At 42.3% G+C, this 24,683-nt stretch overlaps 2 protein-coding genes across 4 annotated transcripts; both read right to left on the bottom strand.

Annotated features, from left to right (window-relative positions):
• Positions 1–484: 484 nt before the first annotated feature.
• On the bottom strand, positions 485–16,867 carry rps6kal (ribosomal protein S6 kinase a, like). 3 transcript variants are annotated; one of them, XM_085788413.1, is made up of 23 exons: positions 14,496–14,719; positions 13,960–13,964; positions 13,807–13,866; positions 13,582–13,698; positions 13,409–13,490; positions 13,219–13,299; positions 12,879–12,958; positions 12,042–12,175; positions 10,990–11,027; positions 10,545–10,687; positions 10,351–10,421; positions 10,145–10,233; positions 9,838–9,902; positions 9,279–9,381; positions 8,978–9,102; positions 8,021–8,143; positions 6,900–6,989; positions 6,655–6,813; positions 6,409–6,570; positions 6,216–6,292; positions 5,748–5,865; positions 4,593–4,733; positions 635–1,734 (listed from the first exon to the last, which is right to left on the bottom strand). In XM_085788413.1, the coding sequence occupies exons 1-23, from the start codon at positions 14,587–14,589 to the stop codon at positions 1,609–1,611; spliced, it is 2,283 nt and encodes a 760-aa protein (XP_085644539.1). In that variant the 5' UTR covers positions 14,590–14,719; the 3' UTR covers positions 635–1,608. The 3 variants fall into 3 exon arrangements, with proteins under 3 accessions (XP_085644538.1, XP_085644537.1, XP_085644539.1); XM_085788412.1 differs by lacking the exons at positions 13,960–13,964; positions 14,496–14,719 and adding an exon at positions 16,490–16,867 and having other exon boundaries at positions 485–1,734; positions 12,042–12,148; XM_085788411.1 differs by lacking the exons at positions 13,960–13,964; positions 14,496–14,719 and adding an exon at positions 16,490–16,859 and having other exon boundaries at positions 485–1,734.
• Positions 16,868–17,598: 731 nt separating this feature from the next.
• Positions 17,599–24,256, bottom strand: hdx (highly divergent homeobox). The gene is made up of 11 exons (XM_085788408.1): positions 24,184–24,256; positions 22,535–22,696; positions 22,136–22,282; positions 20,709–21,890; positions 20,571–20,627; positions 20,248–20,394; positions 19,364–19,562; positions 19,192–19,271; positions 18,432–18,530; positions 18,211–18,333; positions 17,599–18,123 (listed from the first exon to the last, which is right to left on the bottom strand). The coding sequence occupies exons 2-11, from the start codon at positions 22,598–22,600 to the stop codon at positions 17,854–17,856; spliced, it is 2,370 nt and encodes a 789-aa protein (XP_085644534.1). The 5' UTR covers positions 22,601–22,696; positions 24,184–24,256; the 3' UTR covers positions 17,599–17,853.
• Positions 24,257–24,683: the final 427 nt, after the last annotated feature.

Here is a 24,683-nt window from a genome sequence, read left to right as displayed (position 1 = left end):
GCAGGCGAGACTGATCATTTACATAAGGGCAGGACACAGACCCACAGAGGGACGCTGTGTGTTCACCCACCATGGAACTTCTTGAGCAATGGCAGTGTTACCACCTAGTGGTTGCTGTCGGGCCCTGCATGTCCTCTGGCTTTGTAAGGGGAGGAAACAAAGGGAGGCAGAATCACTTTGGATGTGGCTGCAATAAGAGTCGTTTCATCTTCTTAACTCTAACAGCTGTGACCACTCAACTGTAAAAACTCTTATCTAACTTGTGCCACTGATACGCTGTCAGTTTTCCCTTTCAGAAAGTAAAATAAAGATACTCCACCCCATCATCCTACACCCTGCAGCATGGGGTTATGATGATGTTACATAATTCATCTTTAGGATCAGGTGCTCAGATTGTAATTATTCTCTTAAATTTCCTTTTTTAATTGATTGTGAAATGTGAATCATGACATTGGTAGAACAAACCAGCTTAGATGACCATCAGCGCATGTCAATAATGATCTTTAATGTCAATATATACAGAACTTGAAAGAAAAATAGAATCTTAAAAATCAAATGAAATAAATACAATATCATACAATTTCCACAATGTCTTTTTGAAGAGATATCCATGGAAATCTTTTTAATATATATATATATTCAGCCTCTCTGGTTTGACAGGGTACGTCCCGTCCCCCCCAGAGAAATCCCCACAGCTCCCCCACATGCTCTTCATCTTCATAATCTTCATTATATATATATATATTATATATATATATATTTTATATATTTTTTGCAAACTAGAATTTCTGTTATCGTTACCACATTGTTTCACCTTCGAACTCTAGACATCTTCTGTCCAGCTGCAGCTTATTTTACCTCTTTTTGATACACTGTTAGCATCACAAAGTAACATGAGTCAGACGGTGAATTTTGAGGGAAAAGAAATACAGGTTGTGTCCACACATGCATTTATGTTACTAAAAGTGCTGGCAGATGATATGGAGCCGGAGGGACATTTTAATTGGCCACAACCAAGAGTCATGTGTATTTTCAAGAGAGCAAACAGTCTTAACGTGTCCCTCCGTCAAAATATCATCGTGCCGACACTCTCACACATAAACTGAAACTTCACTTTGAAGAGAAGAAATTAAGAGCAAAAGCAAACGAGGGAAGGAGAGAACTGAGGAAGAGGAGGAGGATGGCAGAGCGCAGATGAAGAGCAGTGGGGGGGGGCACAGTTTACCGAAGCAGCTTTGAATCAGCCAATCACAGTGAAGGAGAACATCAGCTGGTGCGGTTTCTTCCCCACACGAGGAAGAAAGAATGAAAGGCGAGGAGGGCAAGTGCATAATGAAAGCTGTGGAAATAAATACAAGTCTGTCTCCCCAGCAGTAACAGATATGTGATTTTCCCCTCTTCCTCTTCAGCTGACTTCTTTACAATGCAACCTCGTCCAGTGTGTGAGTGCATATGTCGGTTGTGTCAAATAAATAGGTTAAAAAGGGAGACAGTAGGTCTGACTGGCCAGGACTTCGGTCTGTGTATGTGTGTGTGTGTATCTGCGTTTGCGTATGAGAGTCCGACAGAGTGAGGTCCAAACTGGAGGGTGTGTGTCTGTGTGTGTGTCTACATGTCTGTTGATGTGAGTTTCTTCATGCTGCGTCTCTGTGCTAGACTGGACGCTGCCACGGGCTCCAACACCGGCTGACTTGTCTTCTGGCTCAGCGCTGAATAGGTGGCCGCCATGGCACCCTGAGAAACAAAGACAAGATGGATACTTGGATTTAACTTTTCATCATATTACCAATAACAAAACACTTAGGTCCCCTATTCCAGGGTTATGTTGTGTATCTCTGTCCCTTTTTAATCCTACGACTTAATATAGGAACTACCGACAAGTTCTTGCAGGTTAACAGATGGAAGATCTTCAGAAATATTCAAGACAACTTGTTGACATGACTAGTTAGTGGGAAACGGATCTACTCATTCTATTGAGCAAATATGTGGTGCAACTGACAATTAATTTCATTGTCAAACTATTTTATGATTATTTGCTCATTTAAATAGAAGAAAGAAATGAAACTGTCAATCAGGTTTTTCCAGAGCCCCAGGTGACATATTCAAATCTCTATGTTTATAAAAAACCTAAATATATGAACAAAAACAAAAAGCAGTACAGTCATCTTTAATCCATATCTGAGAGGCTGTGAACAGAGGATATTCAGCACTGACTTGAAAATGACTCAACAATTTATCTACAGCAGAAATTCTGTTGATTGACCATTTAATTAACTCATTATTCCAGTTCGACTTGATGGGTTAAACAGATTCTGGGTGGGTAACTTCAAAGTCCAGCTCATTCAACACTGTTTTATATTTCATTTGTTTATGCGAGAACCACCCACTTATGTAGAGATGAATGTGAAACACGTCATGCTTTATTTCTTTTAAAAATTGTAGAGTGGGAGCAGCGTTAGGACTCATCATGGTGAAGGGCTTTGAACGAGCACGGATCCAACTTAAAAAGTAGAAACATTTCTTACATAATTTAACTTTCAAGCGATGACTGGAAGCAATAGTGCAGGCCGTCGACTTAAAAGAGGTTCAGTTACAATTAATTTGATACAAGCTTTAGAGGCAGCTCGATGGTGTGGGGCTTTAGAGACTGGTCGTGTAATCACAGCATCTCTCTCCCCTCGCTTCCTTCCTCCGTCATCTCTTCCCTGTCTTACAAAAAAGACACTAATGTCCAAAATACAGGCTTGACATTTAGCAGAAGTCTTGGCACAAAAGGCGTCGTATTGATGAGAGTTCCAGGAAGAGACTCACAACGACGCCACATGTGAACAAATAACACCTCACAACAACAGCAGAGGTGTCCGGAGGGGGCACTTCAATATAAACCATTTGTCAGGCCTTGACTCACATGTGGGAGAAGAGCAGGAATAGACTGCTGACAGCAGAGGGTTCATGACTAAGAGTGAGTCGACACTCATCAACACTAAAATTGGGACTGAGGAGTGGAAAAATAATCTAGTTAATGTCGTGCTGATGGAAAAGTAAAGTTTATTGTAACAATCCGAGTCGACTGAACCATCCATCTTAGTCGATGCTGAAAATGTTTTAATAAACCCGCAGTCATCAATAGAGCTTCTCTTAGGTGTCAGAACTGAGCTGACTGTTCCTGACCATGGGCCATCCTATCCTTCAGTGACGTGCGATGTCACAACACAGGCATTAAAATTGTTACATAGCCTTGACAGTGATCTACCTTTTGCTGCCAGACCTCAGAAATATCAGAGGGGAGTGTGGGTGAGGTGGAACAGGTTATTCACTGCAGGGAAAACCTTTGAGGAAAACATGATGCGGGCCAAGATATTTTCTAATCTCTTGCTGAATCTTTTCCTTGAACAATCAAGCTTCTTCTCGCTTTGTAGCGAGCCCAGTGCAACTGATAAAACGCTGTTTCTATCGCTGGCGTCTGCCCCATCTGTTACAGTGCATGAATTAACATCTCTGCGTGTACAGGGAAAGATCTATACAATGGCACAGAGGCAGAAGACTCTCTGGTTTTTAAGGTGGTGAAGAGGTAAATGATCCATGTACCAACTACCAAACCTCTCAATTTACTATTGATCTCTGTCCCAACCTTCACCTATGATCACAGGCTTTGGGTTGTGTCTGAAAGAACAGGATTAAAGATAGAAGCGGTTTCCTGTGTGGGGTGGCTGACCTCTCTCTGTATGACTCACGAGGGGTTCAGCCCTTTGAGAGTGCCTCTGTATACAGCTGCTCCTCCCACAGATAAAGAGAGGTCAGCTTTGGTGGTACGAGCGGCCCGCTAACGATGCTGCCCACAGAACCCCTCTCTCTTGAGGGGGGCTGAAAATAGCTGACTGCGATACAACTCTTGGACGTGATGTGGCTGAACTAGTCAGGTGCGACTGCTTTGGTGTCATGCAGCAGGAGCTGAGGACAACCAGACTGCAGTTTCCAGTTCATTTGTGATGTATACTGATGTTTTTATATCGGCATCATTTAAAGTTTGTTCATTTACGATGTCAAGTTTTGTTCATAACTCCTTTCTTTGCATGTTGGAATATAACACAAATAAAAACAACACGCACACAAACAAAGATGATTCACCTTTCTAAAAAAGAACAGTTCAGCATCCCTTTTGTTGTTGGTTGCTTAGTAACAGTGTTCTCATTACTTTAACTACTTGAACTGGGAGGGTACTAGGTACTCATCTTTCTATGGTGAAATGAATAACTTCATGAGTTTGATCTGAAGGAAGCGTCTGAACAGGTCAAGGAGGATAAGAGAGAAGAAAAGGGCTCATCTTCTGTGTTGGATCTAGTCTTGGTAATAGCTGACAATTCAAGTGGGTGAGTCACTGCAGACACTGCAGGGCTATGACATCAGGTAAAAGCCTTTTGACCCTCTTCTGGTGTTAAGGGATTGTGTTCCTCTGTGCTTAGAGACGCTGCGTAAGTGTCATTGCGCTCGAGGCCAGCACGTGCATCAAGGTGCCACTAACCTTCCCTCACACGGTAACAAAGGGGTTCTGCTCGTCTCTTGTCTGTCTTGTCAACAGGATGTACACTCACCTTGACGAGGTGCGGTGCATCATGACGTGTGAGCTGAAAGTGTGGGAGCGAGTCTCTGCAGGTGATCCAGGAATGCTTTAGGACCTGCTCCGCCGTGTATCGCTGGTGAGGGTCCACGTGGAGCATATGGGACAGCAGGTCCTGGATCATACAAGACACATCCACTCATCGTCAGTCACAATCAGACATGATCCCCTACAGTCAACTAATATGCTATACAAGGGTCATTTAAAGGGATAGTTCAACATTTTGGCAAATTGGCCCATTGCCATAATCCCTATAGTTTTAGGAGTAGGTTTGTTACCTTTATTTGTCAGTTCAAGCTATTTTTAGAACGGCAGAGCAGAGTGGCGAGCTGCTCAGAGCTACGGAGGCTCATGGGATTTCTTGGTTTCCCTCATCAAACTCATCAAATACACAATTCAACAACTTTCTTGTGGACAAGTTGTGACCTGCACATTCACCACGCTATGAGATAATAACGGAACGTTACGAGGTGAATGTGCAGGTCACAACTTGTCCACAAGAGCGTTTTGGAGTTGTTGGATTGTGTATTTGATGAGTTTGATGAGGAAAATAGTGAAAATATACGCACATCCCTTGCTTGGGGTGCTGGGCCAAATGGACAGTAGAAAATAGAAAAAATAGCCCGCACGGGCTGAGAGCCCGAAACGTTGTGTCAGTAAAATATTCTGGAGCAAAAACGAGGTTGTGCGGGCTATTTTTTCTATTTTCATGAGTTTGATGAGGGAAAGAAATCCCATGAGCCTCTGTAGAGTAGGTCTGAGCAGCTCGCGGCTCTGCTCCGCTGCTCTAAAAATAGCTCACACCGACAATTAAAGGTAATGAACCTACTGCTATGGCTATAGGGATTATGGCAACGGGCTAATTTGCCAAAATGTTGAACTATCCCTTTAATGTGGCACCTTACACAGGGCTGGCTAACCTTTCATTAAAAGACAAACTCGTGACATGTTATCACAAATACAGGTAAAGAAAAATAGTGACTTCAGTCATCTGTTCTCCATCCAAAATTAAGTTTACATGGTGTTTTACGGACATATAAACAGGAAAAATAATCAGTTTCAGTATTAGACTTCCAAAACTTGCTTCAAGCACACACAACCAGCGAGGCCACATCATCATTGTGTGTACCTTTGAGGTGTCTGATACAGTATCCCAGTTGCCACCCGTCAGAGAGAACTTTCCAGAACCTATTCGGAGCAGGATCTCCTCCGGTGTGTCGTTTGGCCCATTAGCAAACGGTGTGTACCTGACAGGGAGGAAGGAAGAAGGAGAGGTTAGAGAAACACATAGTCACATCACATCAATCATATTCATGAACACATCCATTAGAGATTGTGGTGGGAGAAGGAGGGTGAAAAAAAAACAAAAAAACTCACTGCTTTATATTTACTCTGTGCACGTATAAAAACACTTGGAACACAGTAATCCATAATAACACTAACACCGTAAGAGAAGGAAGCAACAAGAACACTAATATACAATGCCGATTTTCAACTCCATCTTTACAACGCATCAGACTGAGAGGTCTGGGCACTTCGTGATTAATATTTTCCGCCCACATTTAAGCTGAAGTATTGCTCCTGAGTGCAATCTTACCCTGCCAGCATTGTATACAGTAGAACTCCAAGACTCCATATATCACAGGCGGCATCATAACCTTGACGCATTAGTACCTGGACACACACAAAGAGAGAAAGAAGCAGCATTAGGGACTCATCCTTTCTCCTGCTACATATCTTTACGTTCCCTCTTCCTTTTGTTTCTATCTCTCTATCCTTTCCTCTCTCACCTCTGGTGCCACAAAATTGGCCGTGTAACAGGGGGTGAGGAGGAGGCCATTGCCTCCCCGAAGCTGCTTGGCGAATCCAAAGTCACAGATCCTGATAGAGTCAGGATTCCCCGAGTCATCCATATACAGGATGTTACTGGGCTTCAGGTCTCGGTGTACCACCTGTGGAGAAGGAGAAGAAAATATTAAGCAAAGGCTTCTTTGAATTTCACTCATACTTGTACATGTGCAGAAGTGCATCCTCACCCCTTGGCAGTGGAGGTAGTCAACAGTCTTGGTGATGGTGTAGAGCACAGCACTGGCCTCTCTCTCTGAGAAAAACTTCTGCCTGAGGATCTTATCCAGCAGCTCTCCTCCCTTCATCAGCTCGGTTACCACGTAAACGTACCTGCCCTCATCATAAACCTGACACACACACACAACCTGTCAGCATGTTGACAAACTCCTTAAAAACCTTACTGATTTGAAAAGGTCTCATAAATCTTACTGACGTCTTTCAGAGTGATGATGTTGGGATGCTGTCCGTATCGCATCAGGATTTCGATCTCTTCAGAGGGGTCCCTCTTACTTTTGTCGATAATCTGTTGCATAATGTGGAGACACAGATTAAAATAGGTAATGTTAAAGGAAACAAGACAATCTGTAATTAAAAATACAGACTATGTCAGCTACATTAAAAAAAAATCACTGAAGCAACAAAGTTTTGAGAAGAATTTGAAGAATCTGGGTTCTGACGCTGAACTTGTGCTGCCCTCTCCTGGTGCGCTTGTATCACTAATCCTGTACAACAGAAGCACTTATTTTAGCAGCTCCAACACAGAACCTGCTACTGTATATATGTGCCCACATTCAGCCGACAGCAGTGTGTGAAAATAACACATTCTCCATACAATCATCAAATTTAATACAATTAGTTATTCAGTTTCCCAAAAATATGAAATTCATTGGTGCTTATAAAGCATTTTACAGCTCAACTTTCACGGCAAATGTTTCATTTGAATAAAAGAAAGGGTGTAATCCACACACAATGGTCTGAATGCAAAGATTTGACACAACATTTCCAATATACATAATATGTATAATGGTTAGAGAGATATGTTTGCCCATTCCTTATCTCCTGTGTTTTTGAGCAAGGCACATATGCCGTCATCATCTCATAGTGTTCTGTCTAATTACCAGTTTCCAACTTATAAACAGGTTACATCAACATTGAAGTCTACGATTGGGATTCTCAAAATCAGGCTCAGATTAAATTTACTTGGTGCTTCGGACCCTAAACAAGGACGCTGACCATTTCAGTCAACATCTGACACTGAGGGTAATCAAAACTGAAGATTGAGTTTTCAGTTATCAAAGCACAGTTTTTTTTTAACCATAAGAAAAACACTGCAATCACACATCATACATTTACAGGGTCTTTAAAAGAGGACTGCATGGTGGTGCAGGTGCTAACTGTATGTGTGAAGCAGGTTGTTGCGTTAACTGAGTTGTGGTATCAGATTAAAAAACAAACTGCTGGCTTAACATTGTTGTTGATGCGCTGACACTGGATACTAAGGGGGTTTTAATTTAGAGTTATAATCAATTAAACCAGTAATTACAGTCTAGTTACCTTCACAGCATAGTCCATGGCAGAGACTCTGTGTACACAGCGTTTACAAATGGAGTAAGAGCCAACTCCTATGTCCTCCTGCAGCTCGTACAGATCAGAGAACTTGGCTGAGCCCCCGTGCATCTGCAAACAACGAGACTGTTACTTTTACATTCACAAAATAAATGACAATGTTTTCCACTGAAGCCACAGGCCTCTGTCCTCCTCCCACCATCTCTCAGTATTATTTCCATGTGACGTCACGTTTCTGACCACACGCACCACAGCAATCCTGGTCGGCCGAGTGTGTTGTACGTCAGCTTGTACACAAATATACCATAGAGGCATTTCAGCAATAATGTTAATAGATATTCAGCTATTTATCTGTCATAACAAATCTGGCTTACTATTTACTCACTGCAACACAACAAAAAAGCTAGTTGTAACGCAAGTGTACATCTGTATTAAGGGTTTGTAGAGGACAGAGTGTGTGGTGTCCGGTTATTTTGGCCCAAACCTTTAGTCTGTATAAAAGCTACACTTTTAAGTTTGTGGTGAATCTGTGAATATCAAGTTGGAAAGAAATCTACTGATTCTTCTTTGTGATGTATCGACTCAGAGGGGAAGTGTTTCAATCAACACCGCTAGAAAAGCGCTAAATGGATTATTACAATTACAATATTGTGATCCTTCTTCAGTCGCATTTACAAATGTGCCGACTACAATGTTAACTCACTTTAAATGATGAGTAAAACTCTACAATTGTAATCAGTATCATCTAAATAACAAAAGTATTTCAACAATTAGAGAAAAAATTCAATGATTATTTACATTATGTCTAATGACTAAGGTTGATACGAAAGATATAGAGAAAAATATGGGTTATCCTCACCTACGCTAACGTGGTAATAACTACTGTATTAACCTGTTTTAATTGTGAGAGAGGGCACATACAAAGTATAGATAATGTGAGCTCACCTGAACTATAGGGAGTATGCTAAGCAGTGGGGAGCTCTTGTTCTCATCCATAGGGGTTGGAGCAACAAAACTGAAACCTTTGAAGAGCTGGTGGGCGTTAGCGCTGGGTGGGATACCTGGGGAGTCTAAATATACAAAGATAATTCATAATATAGACAGATGAACAAACAAACACCCACAAAATTTTGGAATTGTAGTCAGGGCTCAGTTGCAGTTTCCATGGCTGCAGGAGCGCCTGTTGCTTTCAAGCTGAAAAGCATGTGAACAGAACATGTGTGTGTTTGTGTAGGTGTCGATTTACCTTTAGGTGTTTTAGCGGTGAACTCTGGGTCGAAGCAGAACGTGTCATCTGGTTTTCCTGCCGCAGGCTTGAATGGGGGCTGGAGCTCTCTCCTGAACAGTTTCTGAAGTAAATCAAGGTACACGTATTAGCGAGCAAACCCCACCAAAGGCTGTTTAAAGTGTGTGAACTTATGTGTAAGAGAAGCCAAGACCCCTCCTAGATTAACCCCCTCCAATCTCTCTACAGCTCGGTCCAGCCAATAGCATCCTGCTGGTTCCTAAACACTCACACAGGGCTATTAGTGCACACACAGTGAGAACTGGCCCTCTGCCCAGGCGCACACACACACACACACACACACACACACACACATAACACACACAAGCACATACACACTCGCACCAGCACACACATAGCTGGCGTGGCCAAGACTGATGGCCAGTGGTCACCAAGCCAACCGTTTGCAAGGTGTGAATCCTCGACAGAAGCTGGGAGAGTTACATTTATGTGTATGTGTGAATCTGTGAGAAATGAGAGGGAGGTGTGTGCGTGTGTGTATATGTGTGTGTGTCCTCACATTCCAGTCGATGGTGGAAAAGAAAGCGTGGCGTTTGATCTCCTCCACTCCATCGGGCCCGGCCCCTATAGACACAGACCACTCTGGTTCAGTTAACCTGGCACGCTCGTCTTCATTGTTTTCAGAGGATCAACACATTCACACATTCTCCTCTCGCTGGTGTTCAGCGTGTGATTTAAGTGGATGCCAACATGTTAACAAGCTCAAGCTTAGCGAGTAGTACGATGTGAGGATCGGCGCACCTCATTTTCTTTCATTGCAACAGGTCTACACACTCAGACACACACGCGGCTGTGATGCACCTCACCTAGTCTGTTAGCAGGGTTGCGTTTAAACAGCATTCGCAGCAAACTCTGGGCTTCCAAACTGAGGAACTGGGGCATTCCCAACTTAGCTCTGCAGGGAGAAAAGACACAAAGGTCAATATGGATGACAGCAATCACCACTTAATGTACATATTAAGACTTCTGTCATGCTCCAAGTGCCTTAATCATGCAGTACATAATGACTCACTTGAGAATCATGTTCATGGTCTCATTACGGTCCTTCCCTTGGAATGGTAATGTCCCCGTTAGCATCTCAAACTGTTAATGTGCAGCGGAAGAAAAGGACCATAATCAACACGGCTGTTTTCTAATTACTTTGTATTAATGTTGAGGCAGTAGTGATAAAGCAGTGTGTGTTTATATTTGTTTGAACTCCTGTACCATAAGTACTCCCAGAGACCACCAGTCTGCACTCTGTGTGTGTCCTCTCCTGTTGACCACCTCAGGGGCCATATACTCCACCGTACCACAGAAGGAATATGCCTTCTTATCAGCATCTACTGACTCTTTGCTCAAGCCAAAATCTTGACAACAGCAATGCAAAGCAAAGTGGTGAGATACAGTAATAGTAATCCAGTAATTGCTATCCAGAAGAATTATTCTTTTAAAGAAACCTAAAAATAGCTACTGAGGAAAGTCAGGCCTAGGACAAAAAAAAGCGGTCATGAATCTATTATCTAAAGTCAAGAATACACATTTAATATAAGGCAGTTAATTACAGGTTATGAACTACATTAACCTCTTCTGTTATGCTTAAGAAAGAGCTGTGCTTAAAAAATGTCAGACAGTTCATGTGTGAATCGGCATGAATTAATTAAAAACCTACCTGTTAACTTTATGTGTCCAGCTTCATCAAGTAAGATGCTGAAAGACACAAAGAGGTTGTTCCACAGAGGTGAGCAGCAATGTTATAGAGGCAGTATGTCAAATCATCTCATGCCTTCGTTTCCCAATTGAATAAATGCTCAGATTTGATTTTGTGTAAACGCTATGCTGCAGTTGTGGAGGTTTGACAGATGAGAGCACTTGATTCAAAGCCACACTGGGCCACTTAGTTTGGTCAAAGACTCATTTAGGTGGACGAATGTGAACAATGAGATACGGTAGCTGATACGACTGTGTGTGTAAATGCATAGTGAGGTTATCAGCCCATGTGGCTTGGCAGGCACAGGTAGGATAAGGTGTAAGCGGTGGCGTTTACTTCCTGTTATAAGAACAGTGAAAGGCTAAAACAACACTAAAACAAACCACTTGAGCTTTGACTCCAACACTGGAGAAAGAAACAATAATTTATGGAAATTGGTTTGGAACATCCTGTCAGTTTCCATTTGTTGAAAAACGATTCAATTTCTCTTGATATCTTCTTTATATCTATGTCTTAACCATACAGTATATACAGTAAGTAACATGTGAATTATCTTAGACCAGAATCCATATAAAAAGTATGAGAATTTAACTTGTATGTCTTAAAAAAACTGCACAAATACAGTTCACATTCATTTCAATAAGCCACTACGTGGTAAAATAGGCCACTGTATATATGTCTTAAAAAATGTTTTCAAAATCAAAAAAGTCACAAATAGAAACATTTTCAATTTTAAATGCTGATTATTATTAGTGAATAATGCCTCTCTACCAGCTTTTCTACTGTTCTTATCAGTAAATCAGAGGACACTGGCGTTTCGATGATGGCTGTGGCCATCAAGTCAAACATCACCAGTGGTTTTGTACTTGAGGGCACACATGCTTGTAATGAACCAAAAGCAAACTACAGCTCAGCTGCACTGGTATTTTCTGTGTTGGTGGGGTTGATGTGGGTGTGGTGCTGGCTTAGAGTGTGAAAGGTCAAAAGGTGGAGGTGAGGTCTAGGGTTCATACTTCTCTGGCTTGAGATCTCTGTAAACTATGCCCAGGTTGTGCAGGTGGTCGAGGGCCAGGGCCAGCTCTGCAAGGTAGAATTTCACATCTTCCTCTGTAAACATAACCTGATAAGAACTGGACAAATTTACTCTCTGAACTCAGAAGAGGAGAGAAATTCAGCAGCAAAGGAAAAAAACACAACTTCAGTATTAGGCTTCAGTTACCACAAACAGAGAAAACAGAGTAATGTTATTGTCACAATATCAGCATTTCAAATAGGTTACAAGATTCAGCAAGCTGTTGATTTGACATTGCCAGCAGCTATCGCTTTGGTTCTGAGACAAGCTTTCAACACAAGGTTTGTCTGGAGAACAATCACACATTGTCTGAGTTCCCTGAAAGCATTTGAAAAGAGCTGATCTGAGCCTCTAACTGACAAGCCACTGATGATCCAAAAGCGAATAAGGATTCCAAGAGAAGCACTCTTGTTTCCATGAGGAATTTAAGTCACATTTTGAATAAAAAGCAAACACAGAAAAGGAGAGACAAATTACTTGGCTGTACTTATGCACTTATAAAATAAATAAAATATTCTTGCATGCAAAATTTGCACCTGTTCCATTTGTAGCTGTCATCTGAACTATTCCTGAGGGTTTATAAACAAGCTTTGATGCATATGTTAGTTTTGATTTTCACAAATATGCTTTAAAACACTTGAGGTAAAAAAATAAAAAAAATAAAATCATTAAATTCTTTGAAGAAAACATGCAGTACTTTTCTTTTCAGAAAATAAAACAAACAAAGTACTAGAAAAAGGTGCAAATAAATTTAAAGTATAACAAGATGTCAGCTTACCTCTTTGGATAAGCGAGTGAATACATCCCCTCCCCTGAGAAAGTCCAGTATTAAATACAGTTTCCCTTCTGTCTGAAAGGCTGGCAAGACAAGGAAGCAAATTATTTAACCACAAGCTAAAACCTTTAACATGTTTGGCCTACAAGGTGGTACATGTAAAGACTGGGGCTAAACCCTGTTCAATAACTATGTAATAACATATACACAATTACATTTGTGTGATTGGAACATGACCATATGCATGAAGATCAAATCTTGAACTGAACCTCAAGTGGGATTCATTCTGCATGACTGAATATAGTCATCTGCATACAACTTCAAATACTAGTGTTTCTCTTACCGTAGTGCAATTTCACTATGAAGGGATGATTTACTTCCACTAAAATGTCTCTTTCCATTTTAGTGCGAACTCTGTCCCTGACTGGAGAGACAAAACAGCAAAAGGACAGTGTAAGAGACAACTTTCAGGCCAGGGATAGAACATAGTGACGCTGTGGTCGTGTCAATTAAAAAAAACAAAGTTGCATCACCTTTCAAAGATGCCTTTTTTAGAACTTTCATTGCATATAACTGACCAGCATCTGGACCCACAATCTTCCTGACAAGAAATACCTGAGAGAGCGAGAGAAATTTTAGAAAGATACAAACGCCTACAAGCGCACTGATGGAAACACTAGGTTGGTGTTTGCTGTGTTTTCCTCACCTTGCCAAAAGAGCCCTGGCCGAGGACTTTGAGCAGTTCAAACTGAGAAGGATCCGCTTTTTCACAGCCCTCTTTCACATGGTGGGTGATAGGAATCTCCTTATATGTCCCGTCATCCTACACAAACGGTATCAGTATGAGACAGCCACACAGTACAGCACGTGTGTCATCCTAAATGAACACATACACACACGCCAAGCACTCAAGCCAATCATTACTACTTACACAGTGCGAGTAAGATTCTCCCTCCTCCATGGGCTCGTCCATGATCTGATGTCCATTGACCTGCAGATCAGAACCAGAAATTTCATCAGAGAAGTCAGCAACAGTTAAGACTTCAACAAAGCTTGTTCATCCTTGTTTTCAGCTGAGCAGGACCATGACTGCAGCTGCTGCACGCCCACATGTATGATGGAAGATTCAACAGATGAAATTGATGAGTCACATGCAATAACAGCGAGTTTTCACTTCTCCAACTGAAGCTCTGTTTGTTGTCAAACAGTATGGAGTCCATACTTCAAACCCGTCCAGCTGTCGAGCTCTCATCCTGTCCCTATAAAGCCCCTCATTATTAGCATTCTAGCTTAATCCCCAGCCATGGCAAAAACAACATGTCTGACCGGCTCTGGGAGGCTGATGTTTGCTAGGGCTGCAGTCAGCATTCAGCCTCTTGAGAACTAACCAGGGTCTGGCTGTTTTGAGGATTGAGGCTAATAGAGATGGCCAGAGGTTTTCTTTAAATGTTAACAGAGGCTCTTTTTTTTCCTTTAAAAAAAAAAAAATCTAATCACAGTTATATTCAAGACAATGTCTTACAGCTCTCTTCTGTTTATTTAAATAGCCAAACACTGTAATCACATTCTCAGCTGAGGGATATCAGATATCTCAAATAAATCAGACAATAAACTGACCACTAACATTATCCAGGTCTGCATATTTCACTTCTGTGCTGAAGCTCAGCCTGCATGATGTATTCAGTCCAGTGTGTTTGTGTGCGTTGAATTCCATCAAGCCTCTGAAGAGGGGGGATGAGTCATAGCGCTACGCAAGCCCACTCAGTGGGTGGAGCCACCAACATACACTCATGCACATCCACGGAACAGAGGCCAAGAAACCGCTTTCCATTATCTTAGAGCAATACAATAACAACATTAACGACATAAACATTCAAATCAGTCAAGATCTACACTTCAAGGCGAGGCATAACACAGAAAAATGTCAAAATCTTAGCCTTGGTGCGTCTGTGAGGCATTGACATCCAGGCAAGCCAAAGCCAGGCCACTGCTTGTGTCATAATTCACACATATATTTTCACTCCCACCTTTACTGTGGCTCATCACAGCTTGTAACAGAGAACAGCCTACACTTGCTGCACAACCAGGCGAGCCTTTTACAGCCTTTTGAAATGATGTCTGACAGCCATACACAACATCCTCTCACAAGTTACTGATACTGGCATAAAAGTCTTTGATTAAACATCATCTTCAAAGTCAAAAACTTAAACACAGTAGATTAAGCAGCCAGCACCACCACAAGCCCAGTTTAAGTGGTTAAGCTTGATGTTAACTTCTTTGCTTCTGTTATCTTGACGGCTTTCAAACATGTAGCATTCAGCGGGCAGTAGATTAAAGTGCTTTTTGTAACAAGAGATTAAAAAACACATTAAAAAAGAGCAACATTAAGAGTAATATTAGATTTAGTATTACCATGCCGCTCACACAACCTGAGGTCCTCAAACAGAAAGGCAAAAATATTAATAATTCTCCAAACTATAACAGGAGAAGAGTTCAGCTCGACGGGTCAGAAGTGTATGTTGCAACAGCTCTCTGCTGGCTTTAAAACAGTCACGGCAGTCAGACACACAGTTTGAACTGTAGGTGTGAAAGACTGCAAAGAATCTCAGAGATGGAGAGGTTTAGGATGGCAGATTGGTTTAGCCACAGACATTTAAAAAAAACAAAACAACAACAAGAAACACCTCGCCATGGGGTCCAATGCAAAGACAGCAAACTGAGCCCTTCCACAGTTGTCACAAGACAACATTTTGAGAAGTATTAGAAAGGTATCGCTGCATGTCTGAAGGTGCTCAAATATCCTTTGGTTAATACATTAGTCTACATTACAGTAAGAGCTCCATGTTGTTGTATCTGAGCCTGTGTGAAGTGGTCAAGTAACCATTTCTCCACTTTGCTAATTGAAATCTTTGCTACCGGCTGTGTAGATGAACTGTTTTATCAAGTCAGAAGTTACTACGTAGTTTATAAACAGAAGTTATTGCTAATAACTGCATCACTAAGTCACTTGTGCTGTGACAAGCCAGCCCTCAGGACTGTGGACGTCTGGACGTAACCCGGCTAGAGTTAAACTTTGAACAAATTCAACGTTAGCGAAACGATATATTGCCTTATCGTGGACATTTCAGAGTAATTTGCTAATAGACACGTTTCAACTCGTCATTAGCTTGACGGTTTAGGCTTGAACAATAAAGAAACTTGTCTCTAACTTTCAAGCCTGCAAGCTGTCAGCTAGCAGGCTAACTACGTGCTAATGCTACACACGCTAAGCTAGCTATGAAGCAAACTCCTCTTGAGAAGTGTAAATACCAACAAAAGCCAAAAGGAGGTCATTTGGCATCGAATAGAGCCCGTCCTCTTTGCTGAACATTGACCACTGGGGGGGAAAACATCGCACGGGCAGTTTTCAAACTAACAAGAGCCGGACAGTGCAACAAAAATAAACACCTAACCAGCTGTTAGCATTAGCTAGCGTGTTAGCATGCATCACGGTGCGCTGCAGGTCGTGACGCGAGTTTAAGCTCGACCCTGGAGCAGGCTAACTCAACGAGACAGCACACACCAAAACATCGATAAGCGAAATTAATAAGCAAAACACGCGTTTGTCTACTCACCTCACTACTAACGCTGTTTACCTCCATCTTGTGCCAAGATTCCTCTCAAAGTCTAAGGCATCATAGTCCACCTAGACCCCCACTCCACGTTGCATGGCTTCCCCTCTGTGGAAGTCCGGCTGTTGTGCTTTGATGATCAGACGCAAGCTGTGCGGCTGCGGGGATGGGATCAGGATGGGGGGTCGGTGCGGGGAACAGTTGATGCTGATGACTGGACCATACGCTCGCCGCCGAAAAGCACCGCTACCCTGCCATAGATGCGAATATGGCGGCTACCGTGGTACCTGATCGTCAGTGAATGAGAGTTTATTGACGTATTTATGACGCAATTCAGTTAAGGATTTCCCCCGTCCAAACCAAAGCAGCGGATCTCGAGATTGAGAGAGGAGGGGGGGAGAGAGAGAGCAGGACGCGGTGGCGGTTGGGTGGGTCGGGGGGGGTGGGAGGGTCTAGATGTGATATGACATACATGCACCCGGGTGATGGCACATTTGCCTGCGGCTTAAATAGTCACCACCATTGTGACAGACAAGGAGTGAGATTCATGGTTGAGGCAGGTAAAAAAAAAAAAATGGAAAAGGGAAAAAGGGGGAAAACACTCTCCTCTCGTGGCAAGGCACAATTCTAAGCCTCTGATCTTGCGGGTGTAAGTTGAATGTTTTAAAGCCAGTTTCATAAGCCTGTCCATCCCTAGTCGAAGTGGAAATAAGAGGCTTAGAGCTCATCCACTTTCTCTGCAGCTCTGTCTATCTCCCACCCACAAGCACAAAGTCTTTGTTTGGTGAGGTAATGCATCCACTACATGCCTACATTTCATTCTGCTTGCCACTGGTCACTTTTCAACCTCCAAACTAAAAACACACTTAGCCATATTGGCAGTTAGTATTGATTTACCAGACTGTGGACAGTCTCCTATCAAATAAGACACCATACATAGTAATGGACATGATCTTGATGATCGTATAGTTTGAGCAGAATGATGGCAGAATTACATGAAATGTAAATATAATTTTAAAAAAGTCAATATTTGTGACAGAATAAAGTTATACCTGCTGATGAAATTCCCTGTTTTATTCTGTCAGTGATGAATTAGAAAACACGCACATAAATAAGTTAGAGGTTTTTATTGTTCTCTCTGGACTGGTCCAGAGCAAGGCGAATGATATGCAGTAAAAAAGGCATTTGTCAGCCCAACAGTCATAGTGAAGCATCAATCCACAGGCACTAGGCGTGGAGCATGAGTTTACTGAAGTGTTTGTGTAAGACCACAGAGTCCACCTTGTGTGAAACCAGCTTCTTTGTGGAGTGTGGAAACATCTGTATATGTGTGTGTGTTTGTGGGAGAGCTGAAGTACATGAGATAGTCACTTTTGTTCTATCACTGTTTCTTCCTCTAGCTCCTCTGATGCAGAGGGCTCTATAACTTCAGTTGTCGAACCATCTTCGTTAATGGTGACCAGCGGGACTTCTTCTTTTGGCAGGGCTGGCGGAGGCTCGACGCTGCTCGCACTAGCCGGCGGGGAGTCATCATGGTCAGAGGATGTGTCTGCTGACTCAGCAGCAGCTTGAGATCCTCTTTCCACGTTTGCATCCCAGTCCTGGTCTGAAGGCTGAGGTAGACTGGCCATGAGTTCCTGAGCACATACACACAGTTATGAGTTTCACTTGAATATGATATTCCTATAACAATTACTGCTGCATTAACATGTGTTTGAACGTACCTGCTGTCTCTTCAGGTCATTGTTCCTCACAGCACTGAGCAGGCTCTTTGTAAAGGATGCAAGCTCAAGGTATTTTTGTTTTTGGTTCTCTAGCTCGTGCTCTAAGAACTGCACTTCCTCATGCTAAAACAGAAGTAATCAAAGAAGCAAGAAGTTAATTCGGAGCTTGAGAACATGGCATATTGCAACGTTTTCTGTGCAACAATTAGTTTTGTCCTCACCTTGAATTCCAACAGGTTCTGCATTTGCTCTAGGTCCGAAGCTATTAATTCACCATCATCATCATCCTCTTCTTCATCCTCACCAATTAGTTCGACCTTCTGTTATAAACACAAAGACAACATGACATTAACCTCATATTTAAAAGATGAGTTTTGATACAATGAATATGCTGTAAAGATTATGCTAAATTTTCTCATGGTGATAATAATAACAATAACAATAGTGCCTGATGACAATTTAAAAAAAAAATCTAGTTTGAAGATTTCCCACAACTTCAGAGCAGTTTTTGGGAAAAAGTTAACAAAATGCCGTTCTTTGAAGAGGATGCACTACAGCTGCTGTGTGAAATCTATGTGACTGAAATCAGCAGCCTGCAACATGCTTGAAACAGACGGCTGTGACATTTCATTTGGTGCACCACAGCAGAAATCCTAAACAGTGATATAGTACAACCCCTAAAACTATAAAAACTATGAGTTCCAAAACAGTAATTATTATGACATTACTAATTATATGATCCAAGATCATTAGAATGTATAAATATTTAACATCCATTAATTAAACACTGCATTACAAATTAAGCACAGTCACGTTGGAAAGACACCCAGACTGACCGGGCTTAATGTAAACTTAACGCTCTGAATGAGCTCTGATATGTATTATTACATTAGAGTATGGACACTGTTCCAAACAGCATCCATTCTTAAGTGGCTAAATTTAATTAGGTTCTATTGTAATGTTAGAGAAATAATGAAGTACCACATCATTGGCCATTGGAACAGAAATGGACACATCTGTTCCATCATCTCCGTCTCTGTGATGCGAGTCGATGGTGCCATCTAGGAGCAAGAACACAGCATTAACACTGAAATACACACTTTTTTTTGTACACATGTGTTTGTGTTTGTGTGTGTGACATATTTCGTCTCACCTTCAGACAGGCAGACAGATCCCTCATCATTCAAGTCATCTCCGAGTTCGGGTGTTCTGAGGCGTTCGTCGTCCGGGCTGAGGGCCACTGGAGATTCGTTACCTGGGGATGAGGTTGTAAATACAGCAGGTCCACCTTTTGGTGGTGGGATTTCAATACCCATCAGACGGTACTTCCTCCGTCTGTTACTGATCCATGTCTGCAAATTGGAAAGCACAAAAAGGACAACATGGGTAAGCGTAAAGACACAGACAGAAGCATTTCAGATATCAAATTCAAATTTTCAAAGTATCCAATGTGATGGATAGTGAAGTAACTAGAGAAAAAAAAGATGCTTGAGTTTCTGGTGATATAATGATGTAATCTAGGAGTATAGCGAGTATATAGCGCTAATCTATATGCTCTAGTTGTGTAAGTAACGGTTAATTACAGAATTTTCTAATAACTTGTAGATGATCTTCACAGACACAGATTTTTATTCATTGCTTTTCTTCATTCTACTAAATCCGAGTAAGGGAGATGGCTGCAGGTCGTGTGTGTGTCAAGACTCAGAGACTATATTTAGTTCACTAGCATGCCTTCAGTGGCCCTGATATACAGTATAAGTGCATGACTTTTACACAACTTTGTGTAAGTGCATTACAAAACTTCTATGACCTAGAAAAGCTACCCTTTCCTTTTTTCGTTATCTAAGTCAAATACTTTTTTTTACTAAATGCCATACACAAGAAGCCAGACCACACGAATAATGTTCAGAGGTTTCTGGGTGAACAAAAACTCTAAATTCTAAATCTCTTTAGTTTCAGTGACTGCAGATTACATCACAGTAGGCAAGTCATGCTTCACCAGATTTCTCAGCATTTCTTTGAAGCCAAGGTGATTACCTTGACTATTTCAGTGTCTACATTAAGTTGGTTTGCTGCGGCGGTGATCTTTTCCCTGCAGACTGAGCCCAGGCTGGTCATGCCTCGGTCCCAGTAACGCTTTAATTGAATGAGATCCCCATCGCTGAACTGGGTCCGATCCTGCAGCTGAAAACACAGACTTCTGTTTGAATACACATCATGCATACTCGTCATAACGCAGATTCAAAGTGAGCGATGTACAGAAGCAGAATATGTGGGTATGAATATGGTAGACTTCATGATTTTTCTTTTCTTCTTCAGATGCTCACATTCTTTTGTTGAGATTGACAAAAAGTACTTACTGTTCTCTTTCTGGAGTTGCTGATAAACCATGGGGCAGCAGACATACTGGCTGAAGTCTGCACACAAAGACAGACGCATCCAAGTTGAGTCTTTGAAATCACTTTGAAGGAAAACACTAACACTAGAACACGACTTACCTGTGAGCTGGATTCCCCTGTAACTGAGGTCTGTGCTGTGAGGGAGTAGCTGCCCTGAAGAGTTGTGTTGCTGTGAAGCAGTGTAGGTCTGGAGCTAGTCATAGGAGGTGTGTGGCTTCCTTTCACCACAGACATGTCAGCCCCGGTTGGACTGGCTGATGTCTGCTCCCTGTGGATATGCGTCTGAGCGGCCATATTTGCCAATTCCTCCTCTCTTAGCCACTCATCTGCTTCATCTCCAGTCTCCATGGCAATGGAGATGTTATGACTGGTGTCCAAAGGGTGAGGCACATGCCTATGACTTTCCTGACTTTTCTGGGTAGACGATGGTCCAGGTTTAAGTCGGTCTGCCTGTCCTTTTTCAGACAAGGTGAAGACCTGCTGAATACGAGGTGTCTGTTCAGAGGAAGGACCAGAGTTCTGGACTGGGATGGAAACCTGCGTCCTCTGCGGGGCAGGTGGTTGAGGTTGGGGGTTGGAGTGAGGTCTGGGCTGAAGCTGAGCCTGGGATTGTGAGGAAGAGGACCAGGGGCGTGTTTGCGCTGTTCCGTACTGCCTAGTCCAGCTGTGAGGTACTACCCCTGCTCCTGCACTTACCCCTGCTTCTCCAAGGGATGAAGTTCCCTTCCTGACTGCAGTGTAGACTAAAGGCCCTGAGGCGGATGTGAGGGATGGGAGATTCTGAGAGTGTGACACCAACTTGGAGTGGAAGGACGAGGAGGTGGAGCTGTTCCTGCTCTGCAGGACCTGGCTGATCAGAGATGAGGATGTGTGCGCAGAAATCTCAGTGTCTGATTGAGATGGGGGTGCTGTGGGTCTTGATCGAGAACGAGGGACGGAGTTTAGAGAGTAGATCCCGGTCAGTATGACGTCATTATTGTTGTTGTTGCTCCCACTGCTGAGTGGAGAGGAAGAGGAGGGAGAGGACGATGCTGATGAGAAGGAAGGGAAGGATGAGGATGGAGGGAGAAGGTGCACACGATTCTGGATGTTCCGTGCTGCAGCTATTTCTGCAGGAAGCAATGCCCCTGCCGCCAGGCTATGATTGGACAAAGCCCCTCCAGCTAATGTGTGATTGGAGAGTAGTCCCCCAGTGAGTCCGTGACTGGATAAGGAATGAGACACACCTCCATTCTGGTCTACTTTCGAGGCGAGTTTACGTCTTTTGTTGCCAACCCATGTCTGCAGGGAGAAGAGCAATCGGCTCAGTAACATCACTTTAAAAACATTCTGCAAAACACTAGAGGGACAGATTATGCTAAGTGAAAACAGTAAGCAATGCCTCTGCCCTGGATGAAGACCTCACAGGAAAGAAACCACACTAAGCTGACCTTCCCCAGCATTACATAGGCACCTCTAACGAAAAAACACAAGTGCAACACAAATCATATTGAGGAGTCACACATTAAAACATTAAATGGGCCTACCCGGACCACACTGAAGTCCAGCTTGGCCTCCTGGGCACATTGCAGTATTAGCTGGAAGCAAGCCTTGCTCTGATTGGTCATCCCATTCTCATAGTAACGTTCCAGGATCCTCTGCTGTTCAGCTGTAAATACTGATCGCAGGTTCATCTGAGAGACAACCACACAGGTAAAGAACCATTAATAAACTTACGGTAATTCACCACTAATCAGAGTTCACTCCTAGATTGGAGTGGGTTATTAAGATAAATAAATAGATAAAGCTTTTACTATACAGTTAATGAGACTTGAGCAATTTGCTTTCCTCAATTTATAGACTACAAAATGTGTTATGTAGGTAGTGTCCCCCAAAATGTCACAGTCTCAAGATTCCTCTCTAACTGGAATACAAATGATACTCACAGTCTGCAGGCCACGTCTCTGCGGCCACGCATCCATTCTGCTACTGGAGGGGAACGGGGCTGCCATGCAGATCACAGCAAAACCTCCATATTTCTAGGTTAGCACAGGTCTGATTGTAGTCATCCTGTCTCAGTGTAGCTGGTACACTGCAAGGTAGCACGGCTGAGGAGAAAGCAAAGCAGACAAACGCTGAGCTTAGAAGACAAGGAATCCATTCAACGATCCATCGCATTATGTTGCAGACACCCAGTCAACACTTTGTCATATATTACACATCTTTGATAAAAGTGACATCAAACACAGAGAAGCTGAAAAATTATACAACGCACTGTCAGTCAAAGTACAATAAGCTATGACAAAGCTACTGTGTAACATCAATAACACCATCAATCAAGCTAATATCTTGTGCCTAGCCATTGTTTCTTTTATTTCTTTTCTTTATAGTTTATTATCACTAAAAAGCATTTATTGTCAATTAATAACCCCTTGAGCTACAAGTATTTGACCATACGACAAAATTATACATCAAAAGCATTATTACCCTAACAACAATAACATTGTTTAACTCTAACATAACTTAAACTTTTAATACCAGCTAAAACAGCCCAATTCTCTTCAGCCTTTCTGTAATTTTGTATCTTGATGAGATTATCTCTAACGTTATTTGAATATACAAAATACAGTTTATTTATTGTACCTTTACTCATATTTTATGCTTATATTGTGTGTTATGCACATGGAATGACTTGCATATTACGATGTAATATATAAAAGTATACCTTGGTTTAGTTTTAAGAGGTTTTCAAAATAGTGTGTACAAGCAAAATAAAATAAAAAAATAAAAAATACTCGAGGTAAAGTAACTTGCCACCGGACACAGCGAGTTTATACTTTTCTACGTTTCCCACCAATAAGTATAACGTTACAGGAGGGATAACAGTATTATGAATGTGGACTTCAAATGTAAGAAAGTTTCCCAGTAAACCTGTATGTTGTGTTGTGTTGTGCTGTGTTGGTAACCTACGCCGAGAGGCGGAGAGAGGAAAGAGCAGCGAACAGCCTGGTCAGAGTAACAACATTTAGACTTTAAAAAAGGACTGAGAAACGTGTTGACCAAGTTTGGAGCAGCGTTGTAGGAGGTTTTATGATAAATACAAAGTCACACACGGAAATATTGTGCGACCAATAAGCACCGAGCAGCTTTATTTTGGAGGACTGACTGCGCATGGCTACAGTCAATAACATTACGGGGGAGAATTAGCCAACAAATTGTGGGCACGTCAGATTAGCTCGCCACCAAGGCAACAGCCTGGGGATTCAGAAACACAATTACCACACAGGAAGCACATGCCATAACTTTACGACGGCGAAGCCAGACAGTAAACAAACCGGGGGAGAAGCGCCGCATCACCACAATGGCCAGCGTACGTTAGCTTTTGCAGGCCCGAGCGGCCATATCTGAGCCCAGCCAACGTTAGCCACCATTAGCATAGCTTTCCCACTGGATAGCTGCAGCTAAACTTTTCCTTTAAATCTGTGATTTCCCGACCCTGGCATGGTCATTCGCGCTGACCCGGGCTTCAGTCGGATACGAACAAAAGCGCTGCGGGATACCCAGAAGTGAAAAGTGAAATCACTCTGCTGCTTACCATTATGATGTCAAAATCAAAACGAAGGTTCAAATTCAGCAGATTTCTTCACCAGTCCCCTTAGCTAGACAATGAAATCAGAACGTCCGATCATCAATTCTAATCATGATTGTGACGTATGCGCAGACAGGAGCCAATGGGCGCTCGAGATCATCGCTGTGACATTCGGAAAGGGCTGAAAACTGAGCACCGTGGTCCCGCCCACCATTGACTTTGTTCAGTTGGTAGCTGGAGGAGGAGGTCACAGACATGGAAGCAGCCCAAACCCTCAGTGGGAAATGGTTCGTTTCCTCATCACCGGAATCTGTCACAGATCTCTCAGAGTGGTCTTTGTCCTGTCTGCCAAAGGAAGCAGTGCTTTGATACATGCTGTAGGTGCTGGAGATGTTGCCAACAAAGATATGTTTTTGAGCAATTCCACTCCAGGATACCAAAATAGATTAATGTTTAATCAGATAAGAAAATCGTTTTGTTTAGATTTTGTACTCTTATTTAATATT

This window comes from Trachurus japonicus, chromosome 10 (assembly GCF_045865225.1).
Source record: "Trachurus japonicus isolate A0001 chromosome 10, Traja_1.0".
NCBI lineage: Eukaryota > Metazoa > Chordata > Actinopteri > Carangiformes > Carangidae > Trachurus > Trachurus japonicus.
This window is presented reverse-complemented; position numbering and strand designations above follow the sequence as displayed.

What these genes read in the sequence shown, in the direction of transcription:
- rps6kal (XM_085788413.1), bottom strand. Translation starts at nt 14,589, where the DNA reads ATGGAATTCAACGCACACAAACACACTGGACTGAATACATCATGCAGG. An exon ending in GCCAGGGCTCTTTTGGCAAG is followed by an intron (nt 13,491 to 13,581) that starts GTGAGGAAAACA and finishes TCGCTCTCTCAG; the next exon opens with GTATTTCTTGTCAGGAAGAT. An exon ending in GGTCTCTGGGAGTACTTATG is followed by an intron (nt 10,422 to 10,544) that starts GTACAGGAGTTC and finishes GCACATTAACAG; the next exon opens with TTTGAGATGCTAACGGGGAC.
- hdx (XM_085788408.1), bottom strand. Translation starts at nt 22,600, where the DNA reads ATGGCAGCCCCGTTCCCCTCCAGTAGCAGAATGGATGCGTGGCCGCAG. An exon ending in AGAACCTGTTGGAATTCAAG is followed by an intron (nt 18,334 to 18,431) that starts GTGAGGACAAAA and finishes CTTCTGTTTTAG; the next exon opens with CATGAGGAAGTGCAGTTCTT. An exon ending in ATGACCTGAAGAGACAGCAG is followed by an intron (nt 18,124 to 18,210) that starts GTACGTTCAAAC and finishes GTATGTGCTCAG; the next exon opens with GAACTCATGGCCAGTCTACC.